Source organism: Populus euphratica, unplaced genomic scaffold (genome assembly GCF_000495115.2).
Source record: "Populus euphratica unplaced genomic scaffold, PopEup_1.0 scaffold684.1, whole genome shotgun sequence".
Taxonomy (NCBI): Eukaryota; Viridiplantae; Streptophyta; class Magnoliopsida; order Malpighiales; family Salicaceae; genus Populus; species Populus euphratica.
Genome location: NW_011500561.1, coordinates 79,145 through 89,873, shown reverse-complemented (window position 1 = coordinate 89,873; position 10,729 = coordinate 79,145). Strand labels below are relative to the sequence as shown.

Below are 10,729 nucleotides of genomic sequence, written 5' to 3'. Positions count from 1 at the left end.
AATTTCACAATCAATTATAACTTTTTAATTTCACAAAGTTCAATCAATTTAAATATAAATTCTTCAAAAATTTTATTTAAAAATGTTAAAACACCTTACCAAAAAAAAATATCCAAAGCTTTAACACTTTTAAATGAGAACTTTCCCGTAGCTTTGATTTCTTCCCTCTCTTTGACCGAATGCTTCTCTTTCTCTTTTGAAAAGTAAGGTTTGTTTTGTTTTCTTCCCTTCCCCACGCACACACACTTGTACACACATGCACCGCATGCGTCTATTGATGGGTTGTGCATATGGTATTTGCGTGACTTACAATAAGTTGTATTTTTCCAACAAAATATTTGTATATTTTATTCGTTATTTATTTGTTCCATAATCAATGAAAAAAAATCTAAAAATCTACATAATTCCTTGGATGTAATAAATTCAATTTTTTTTTGTAACCCTAGAATTTTCTTTTCTTAGGTAGGTTTCTTTTTTTCTTCTTTTCAAATTAGGTCTTGCTGGAATATTATGATCGAAAAACAAAATCAAGTTAATCCAAAAATGAAGTTTTCAAATCAGAGGCCGTCTGTCCTTCTGACGACGTCGTGACGAGTTCAAAAAGGCTTGCATGAGAAATCGATGGAGTGACGTGTCGTCTAGTGGTTTTGTCAGAACAGTCAGCTAACAACGTGTGAAATTGTGAATATTCGTTCGACTCCCTGCGTTTCCATTCCAAAAACAATCAATCAAAACACCAGAAAATCTCTCAACTGCAAAGCCAAAAAAACCATAAGAAAAAGAAAAAACGAGTGAGATGAAAGATGAGAGTAAACCTCCACATTGCCACCATTTTGGTGGTTCTACTTGTACACGCAGCGCTGCATAATACCCCCGTTGACGGCGGAGAGTTCATCGGAGACTACTCCAAGTTATCCGGAATTATAATTCCAGGATTCGCATCTACTCAGCTGAGAGCGTGGTCTTTCCTTGATTGTCCTTACTCTCCTCTCAACTTCAACCCTCTCGACTTGGTCTGGCTTGACACTACCAAAGTAAGTATAAATAATCATGCTCTTTTTTCTTTCAGCTAAAGGAATTTCTATATGAAGTTCTGTTTGATTTCCGTGAAAAATTAGGCCAATCTAGAAAATAATACTATGAATAATATATTTTTTTGTTGAACACGAGACATTTTATCCAATAATAGACGTTTTTTTATTGTCCTTGTTAAATCAGGAATTTATTCTAAACTCCCTGGCTTTTTTTTTTAACAAATATTAGTTTTTTTTTTCCCGTATGTTAGCAGCTAGTGGCCGATGAATTATTGATTGATAGTGAAGGAGCTGATGTTGATTTGTAATACATTATGCAGCTACTTTCTGCTGTGAACTGTTGGCTTAAGTGCATGTTACTTGACCCTTACAATCAAACAGACCATCCTGAATGCAAATCGCGTCCCGATAGTGGTCTTTCTGCTATTACGGAACTCGATCCTGGTTATATCACAGGTTTTTTTCCCTGTTTTTGTCTTACATTTTTTTTAATTATTTGAATTTAATGGCTTCTTGTATAATCAGTTTGCGCTGAAGGAATATATATGTTGATGGATTTATTGGGATATGATCTTCAGGTCCTCTTTCTTCAGTGTGGAAAGATTGGGTTAAGTGGTGCATAGAGTTTGGCATCGAGGCAAATTCAATCATTGCTGTGCCATATGACTGGAGATTGTCACCATCGATGCTTGAGGAGCGAGACCTTTATTTTCACAGGCTCAAGTTTGTACATTTCTTAATGGCATACTAACTTTAATACTTTAATAGCCATACAAATCATTTCTGATAGATCACTTGTTTCGTATAATATCAACTTAGGGTGCATCTTCGCTCCTCTGTACATCAGCTGAAAATAGCCACTACCACATTGTTTGACTACATTTTCTTCATCACAATCTAAATGAGCATAGAACTTCCCAAATAAGTAACTGCTAATATTATATGTCGGTCAACTAAAAACAAACTATTGAGAATCAGGATTTTGAAAACTTGGGAAAGATTGTTTTTAATAGTACTCTTAATTTGAATCCAAGATTCATGCATTTTGTTTTTTTGAAAGTGCTTAACATGAATTTCTCAGGATGTGTAGTTGTTGGACCAATAAATAAATGCAAAGGGATTTGAAAATGCCTAATCATCTGAATTCTTTGTCCCAAAAGTGAAGTGTGAGAATGAAGTTCATCTTGTGATTGATCCAAAGGACCTTAAATTTTTTTCTTCTTATTTGCAGGTTAACATTTGAAACTGCCCTTAAACTTCGAGGAGGACCCTCAATAGTATTTGCCCATTCTTTGGGTAACCATGTCTTCCGCTACTTTCTGGAATGGTTAAAACTGGAAATTGCACCTAAACATTATAACCAGTGGCTTGATGAACACATTCATGCCTATTTTGCAGTTGGTATGGTTTTTTTGCATCATATCCATTTGCCTAGATGGTGGAGTCTCTTGAATTGGTTAAATTGCATTCATTTGTCTTGACTTTGTTGCTCGGTTCCAGGAGCTCCTCTTCTTGGTGCAATTGAGACAGTGAAAGCAACATTTTTCGGGAACACATTTGGTCTTCCAGTTTCTGAGGTTACCCATTCATTTCTTGAAACGTTCTTTCGTTGACACTTATGCTTATTGATTAATATATCCTCATTTTTACAGTCATCTTTCTTGTTATAGAGCAGTCATTTGCCCCTTCAATATTTCTCACCTTTTTTCTTGCTCTGATTACTTAAATCTTTCCACAATTAGAATTAGTAAGTAGTGTTTGTAAAAGCATATGAGTTTATATAGTCATCTGTTATGAGTTTACTCAAGTAAACTTTGAAATACTCTTTCACCTTTCTATACCTTGTCAGAACTGGTTTGACAGCTGTGACTTTCACCATTTTGTTAGAAGTTTTTGGATGTCTATCATATTATCTTGTGTTATTGGATCTGGATGCCTATTCTAACACATGCTTGTCATGTATTTTGGCAAGGTACCAGGGAACAGCTCGATTGATGTTCAATTCTTTTGCTTCTTCATTATGGATGATGCCATTTTCTAAGTATTGTAGAACCGATAATTCTTACTGTAGGCATTTTGCCGGAGGATTCAGGAAGGGTCATCACACATATCAATGTGAGGAGCAGGAATTTCGTTTAAACTATTCTGGATGGCCAACAAATATAGTCAACATAGAAATTCCTTCTGTTCGTGGTAAGACTCTCGAGTTTCATCCCATGATGACATTATTATTATTTTGCTCCTATGCTTCATGCAAATTTAATTTACAGGCTTTGATGCCTACCCGTCAGTTACCGAATTAGCTCAAACCAACTTGTCTAGCATGGAATGCGGGCTTCCTACTCAGTTATCCTTTTCAGCTCGTGAAATATCAGATGGGACCCTTTTCAAAGCAATAGAAGATTATGAATCAGATAGCAAGAGGCTTTTATACCAATTAAAGAAGTAGGCATCTTCTTAATAAATGCTGACACTGAACTTTAGCTGTTTTGTGCTTGCTTTGAAAGGTTTTCCAAGTAAAATGCTAACATTCAATGACTTGTTGTGGCAAACCTAATTGACCGTCTTGATTAACTGTATTTTTCTTCATCAATTGCTGTGATTTTTTGTGTTATTATACCAGGCAACTTTTATTCATGTCGCCTGCTTTGTAATTCACTATTAACTGTGAATAATGCGTGTTGAAAAAACATATCTCATCTCACATGATGTGTGCATCTAATCTGAAATGATGTATTTTTTAGGTCATATCATGATGATCCTGTTTTGAATCCACTAACACCTTGGGACAGACCACCTATAAAAAATGTTTTCTGCATCTATGGAATAGATTCAAGGACTGAGGTATAATTTTCCTCTCAGAGTATATGAAATATCTGTTATTTGTCATGACAGCACGAGACATAGACAATATAATTGCTTTCTCCAGTGAACTTTTTTTTCTCCTAAATGTGCCATTTAGATGCAAGGGGAATCCCTTTGTATCTACTTCTACATTGGTCATAAACTCTTTTTTCATTGAAGAATGCGGACTATTCTTATTCATGTGATGGCTATTATCTTTCCATGCATGGAAAATGTTGTGTAAAATCTAATATTGTATTTATATTCATAATCTTAAAGCATTTATCCAACTGGTTTCTTTTCTTTCTCAAAGTGAAAGAGCCACCTGTTTTTTATTGCATGTGTAGTTCTCTACTAGTCTTAACTGTGATAATTGGTTAATTTCTCACCATCCTTGATTAGGGATATTTCCAATCCGTTTGTAGGATAGCTGATAGGTATTAGGTTATTTTCACTCTAAGATGGTTGCTTCTTAAGACTAGGGGATGATGGTTTTAATGTCTTGTAAATGAGAAAACAGGTTGGTTACTATTTTGCACCAAGTGGCAAGCCTTACCCTGATAATTGGATCACAACTGATGTCATTTATGAGCTTGAAGGGTCTCTGTACTCCAGGTAACTGCCATCTCCACTGCTGCTGTTATGTGTGTCTTCATGTATTATGGATATGTTGTTGGTTTTTCAAGAAATATGTAATGCTATCTTTCATTGCTAAGATTATCAATTTGGCCACCTACTGCTGTCTGTGCTTTAAATGAAAAAAGTAAAAACTCAAGTTGTAGGCTAGTCAGTGAGTTAGGAACAATATGCATTTGTACTTGCCTATCTGTGTTTTTTGAGTGCCATAGGATGATTGTAAAACATATGGATACTAAATGTCCTGCACATGGTTATTGTGAGATCTTTCCCCTTTTTTCAGGATCTGTAACATATGATGATGTACTCTTATTGTTATTGTAGGTCAGGGAACTTGGTTGAAGGTAATCCTGGAGCTGCAAGTGGGGATGATACGGTAAGCTTATGAAATTAGACAGGCAATTGATTATTACAATCATACAACCTTTTCAGACTTCCAGGTTGATGCAATGCAATTCATAATTTACTATTATTTTCTTATAATGTAAGATATCTGATACAGGTACCATACAATTCTCTCTCTTTGTGTAAGAATTGGCTTGGACCAAAAGTGAACATAACAAGGGCTCCTCAGGTACTCGTAGTTTATGTGGTAAAATAGTGTGCACGAGTGCGTGTAGTAGAAGTAGTTGCATGCTCAATATTAACAAAAGCTAATGAAGAAATGAATTATGCTCAATATTAACAAAAGGTAATTGAGAAGGGGAATTCACTTTCCTCTCCTCATAGATCACACTCTCTGGAATAATGATGTTTTTTCTTTTCTTTGTTTTTTTTTTAAATTTCAATTCATACTTTAAGACAATATATTTAGGATTAAACTTTATAATTTATTTTGATTTGTATTTTATCAAGTCATCATAATATTAAGATCAAGTTACAAGTTTAATGGGTTAATATGGTGAACTCGATTTTTTTTTAAAATTTTTTTTCTCATTTCATCCTTCAATGTTGTTGATTGAGAATTGAGATTCATAATTTGTTTTAGTTTGCTTTTTACGAGTTAATTCTAGTCTCATAACTTGGATCGCAAATTTGGTGAGTTAACCTGGTTAACTTAGGTTATTTTTAGGTCATTTTTTATTTTATTTTTTAATTTAATCCTTCAACATTGAGTTAAGTGAGAATTAAGCATTATAATTTGTTTCAATTTACTTTCTATGAAGTTATCGTGGTCTAATTACCTAGGTTATAGGTTTGAATGGTTAACCCGAGTTGACTTAGGTTGTTTTTTTGTATTTTTTTTTTTAATTTCATCTTTCAATATTGAGTTGATTGGGAATTGGAGTTCATAATTTGATTCGATTCACTTTCTATAAGACTATTCTGGTCTCATGACCTGGGTTGCATATTTGATAGGTTAATCCATGTTACCCGGATCAATCCAATAAGTTGTCATCTTAATATCTTTTAAAAAAGATATCTTCTTCAATTTTTTTTAGTCAAACTACAATTTTATCAGTCATCTAGATTGTTTTTTGATCCGCAAAGTTGATCGAGTCACATCGGATCAACCCCACACTATGTTTTTTTTTAAATCTACTAGAAAGCACGTTAGCAAAGCCTAAATATATTTTTATGAAAAAAATTCTGATCTGACGTGCAGTGTAGTGAGTCAATAATCTAATAAAAAACTAAACAACAACAAGCTACTATAGTACTGTGCTTGATGCTGAAACAATAAAAATTGCAGCAAGTATGCATCTACTAGTATAACTGTTCACTGTACTCTCTTATTGCTACAAGCAATCTTCTAACTTAATTTGTATTGTTTAAGTGTAGTATTTGTGTAGAATGATGGCTCTAATCACGATGGATAAGCACCGATTCATTTATCTACATGCATTTAAATTGCTAGTTACAGTTTGATATGTTTCCAAATTAAGTTGCACTGCAATTCTTACCGATCAATCAAATCCAATCTCTAATTGGGATTTGTAGCTTTTATAGTTATTGACCAAACAAAATGAAAGAAAAAAGATTTCAGACTTTAGATGAAACCTAGATCTTTGTTTAATGATTAAAAATAACTCTTCCATTAATCTTGAGTAGTTAAATATGCCTGAACCCTATGGTAGTTCTGGTATAGCTAGATGTCCTTGGAGCAGCTCCCGCTGAGCTTCCTCCCTGTGAAGTGAACTTTTCTCTGAGAATTTTGCTTGCCTGGTTTGTTTTCCTGAAAATTGCAGTCAGAGCATGATGGATCTGATGTACAAGTGGATTTGAATGTAGAGCATCAGCACGAAGAGGATATAGTTCCCAACATGACAAGGTCTCCAAGAGTAAAGTACATCACCTATTATGAAGATTCTGAAAGTATTCCAGGAAGAAGAACAGCAGTTTGGGAGCTCGATAAAGGTGCATGACATTCTTTGTAGTACATATGACTGAAAAAGTACAGTTACTAAAGAACTTCTACTTCAAATTACTGATGTACATGGCTGTAGCCATTCTGATATAGCGAAGGATCACAGGCTTTACAAATAATGTGATTGTGGATCGAATGCAACGAATCGTTTCTGTTGACTTAGTATGATCTTCAAGTAGAGATTATTTATTGTGGCTAGCTTTGAAGTAATTTGGAACTTTTGAAAGGAATTCAATTTCAGAACATAACTTACGCTACCACAAACTTTTAAGAAACTGAAACATAAGATCTTTATCTTGCTTTTTTTTCCCTTGGAATCTTGCTTTTACAAAAATCCTGGAAGTCCCATAATGGAGGTATTGTAAGTGATGCAACAGTAAGAGAAGGAATTCTCTTCTCTTTTGCAACTTTATTTGCTGTGAAGTTGATGTTGAGGCTGCAAATTTGGGTTGCCTTACACTGAAATTATGTTTTTATCTCGTGTAATTAGAGCATTAGACAAATTTGGTTTCTTATAGATCAAATTTAATTGAAGCCATCTCTCCATGTAGCAAGTCACAGGAGCATTGTTAGATCCCCAGCTCTAATGAGAGAGTTGTGGCTTCAGATGTGGCACGATATCCATCCTGGTGCAAAATCAAAATTTGTTACCAAAGGTGAATCTTGACTTGCATGTTCTCTTTTTTCAAGGCTTATGTTGAATATGTTCCCTGATGTGTTTTTTTTTTTTTTATAATAGCTATGCGTGGACCTTTAAGAGATGAAGATTGTTACTGGGACTATGGGAAAGCTCGATGTTCGTGGCCTGAGTACTGTGAATATAGGTTTTTTCATTCTCTACAAATCTTGTTTCTAATAACTATTCTGATCTATATTTATATTTTAAAAATATTTCTTTTCTATTTGATTAATGGTGAGCGCAGATATCTTTTTGGGGATGTTCACTTGGGACAGAGCTGTCGGTTGAAGAATTCTTCAGCTGATGCACTCTTGAATTACCTATAGAATAGAAGGTACCCGATTTCGTATCCCCTAGTGAAACAGTTTGAATCAGAAATTTGAACTGTCATAGAATTAGAAGAAGGCGTAAAACGTCTTTTTTAGCACGTCATATGATTATGTATTTTTCGGCCTACTGTTCAACTGGGGAACTCTTAACCAGATTTAAATGTTCCCTTAAGAGTTCAGCTAATAGTTTACTGTAATGTGAAGGTACAGAACACCAAGTTATAACACTTCAAAATCCTACTCATGGGACTTTACTCTGAACATCACCATAGCATACGGGTTAAATTTTCCACATGGAATACAATATGAAACCTTCAGTGAATATAGCTCGACCCCCTTTATGTCAGCAGTAGACTACCCTTTGGTTTTGCATCTGTGGTTCCCTGTGTCACTCACCTGCATACAATTTTCCGACTTCAATACCCTGAAAAAGTTTATTTTGTGCTATCTTTTCATTTTTCTTTTAAAGTAATCTTTCTTCTTCGTTTCCCCAGTTGCCTCCTACATGGCCTTGCTGGAATTTGTGCTGTTCAGATGCGCTTCATGCAAAGTAGAGTGGGGCGTGTAGTTCCAGGATTGCTAGCAGTCTTCATCTCTGTTGCATTCAAAGTGGGCATCTAAACAATGTTTCCTAACACAAAGTAGATTCCTGTCTTCATCATGTGTTGGTGAGGTCATCGGATGCTAAACAAGGTGTGAACTTTCCACCATAATAATACAAGAGAGCAGCCTATATCCTCTGCGGAGAACCATGGAGTTCAACCTTGGGCCCCACAAAACTTGATACACGGTCTGGTAGACTTATTACTAATGATGATAAACTGAACAAGGAGATAGATGCATTGATTGTCCGTACTAAAACTTCCAAGTTCCAAGCATATTGGAGTGGATGTTTGATTTGACAACCGATGTATTGCTCAGAGAAAAACATCTGTGCACTTAGGAAGCCAAAAAAGGAGAAACACGAGAAAACTCGTCGCAGCAATTTGGTTAGCTGCTCTTCTTATCTCAAAGGAATTTTGGAGCTCTACATGGCGTCTTCTGTCGTCATCTTCAAACAGAAACCAAGAAAGTAAACAGAGTTTGAAAGAAAATCCCACAAAATGATTTCAGATGCTTTAAGCTCAATTCGACTCTCTTCTGAGTCTGGGAACTTTTAGACATTGATTAACCATGCATGCTCGTGCAGTTGGATTTACCTCAAGCTTTGCAGAATAAATTCCACTTGCCGGAACACAGTGGAATTTGACTTCAGGAAGCAATAATTGTGCCTTCTCTCTCAAAGTAACACAACAGGGTTTATTTGCTAGGAATTGCTAATACTAGTGTTTTTTCAAAAAAAGATTGATAGTTTGTACTCTTTTAGATGTTTTTCTTTTTAGATTGTTTTGATATATTGTATTAAAACCATCCAAAATCGATAAAACATCCATTCAGCCTTAAAAAAAAAAAAAAAAGCTTTCAAAACCAAGAGAATGTTCGAGTATCAAAGAAACTGAATTTTCAGCAGAAACTACTGGCTAAAACAGAAGGGCTCACTTGTGATGCGAGGAGGCGGCATTCCCTAGTTTCTGTCTCTGTCTTGAGCTGTTTAAGATAGGAGTGACGTAGGAGTTGCATTTTAAAATATTTTTTTATTAAAATAATATTTTTATTTTTTAAAATTTATTTTTAATATTATTACATTGAAACAATATAAATAATAGTTTAAAACTACCAAAAATTAAAAAAAAAATAAAAACAAAGTGAAATCTCTATATGAAATATATCTTAAATTTTTTCATTGAAGGTGTCAATTTAAAAATTAATCGTTGAGTCAATGAATTTGAGAAAAGAAAAGTTAAATTTTTAATTAAATGTGTCTATTAAATTTAATATCTTTTTTCTTGATATATTATTTTATATTTTAAAATGCATGAAAAAAATGATTATACTAGTACTATATAAATAAGTGATCATATTATAGATTACATTATAGATATTCAGAGGATCATGTAAGCATTGGATCTAGCTTGGCCATACTATAGACATGAAGTATTTATATTGTGGATCAAACTATAGATGTTCAAAGAATTATGGGGGATGTCGTCTTTTCTAGTTTTTTATTCCAAAAGTTATTGATGCATGTTGGGTCTAGTATTGCCGTTAAATCCAAGATACTTAAAATATTCTTTATATTCATAACGAATATAAATGCTAGACTCAAAGCATTTAAAATATTCTTTATACTCTTAATATTTTTTTATATTAAAAAAATGTGAGCCAATATGCTAGTATTATTGATGCACCGAGACTACTACTCTTTCAATTAGATCATTTGCATTATTTTTATATAAGTAAAAATTTTTAAAAGTGAAAAATATTAAATGCATTTTACGAATTTGAAAGCATTTTTGGTAAAATTCAAATACTTATCAAATGGCAATTGGACTTATATAATGTTCTAGGATAAATTGACCAATTAGCATATAAAATATAAATAAATAGTGAAATAGCACCGTTTAGAGATGTTGAGATTCATAAACAAGCTATTTAATATCTTATTGTACTTGTGAAGTGTGATATTTATATAATTGTCGCATTTGAGAAGCATGATATTTATATATACCTTGATGGCATTTGTTCATTTGTTATTTGACACAACTAAAAGGTTGATGTCTTCTCCCAAGTGCAGGAGTGTCGAAGTAATAAATAACCCGGCAAGACCGGGGTCGAACCACAAGGAGGTTAATTGTACAAATTATAAAAAACAATTAAAAAACAACAATAACAACAACAGTAATAACAATAATAATAATAATAATAATAAAGAAAGAGAAGAAGAAGAAGAAGATGATGA

General features: G+C 33.7%; 1 protein-coding gene across 4 annotated transcripts; it reads left to right on the top strand.

Annotated features, from left to right (window-relative positions):
• The first annotated feature begins 562 nt into the window (after positions 1-562).
• PSAT1 (phospholipid sterol acyl transferase 1) lies at positions 563-9,088 on the top strand. Of its 4 annotated transcripts, none has more exons than XM_011012267.1 (16): positions 563-1,034; positions 1,355-1,490; positions 1,613-1,757; positions 2,266-2,435; positions 2,535-2,611; positions 3,014-3,227; positions 3,326-3,479; positions 3,779-3,878; positions 4,399-4,493; positions 4,839-4,890; positions 5,017-5,088; positions 6,704-6,872; positions 7,434-7,538; positions 7,622-7,706; positions 7,806-7,895; positions 8,385-9,088. In XM_011012267.1, the coding sequence occupies exons 1-15, from the start codon at positions 804-806 to the stop codon at positions 7,885-7,887; spliced, it is 1,887 nt and encodes a 628-aa protein (XP_011010569.1). In that variant the 5' UTR covers positions 563-803; the 3' UTR covers positions 7,888-7,895; positions 8,385-9,088. The 4 variants fall into 4 exon arrangements, 3 of the variants coding, with proteins under 3 accessions (XP_011010569.1, XP_011010571.1, XP_011010568.1); XR_840332.1 differs by having other exon boundaries at positions 571-1,034; positions 3,305-3,479; positions 7,438-7,538; XM_011012266.1 differs by having other exon boundaries at positions 572-1,034; positions 3,305-3,479.
• Positions 9,089-10,729: the final 1,641 nt, after the last annotated feature.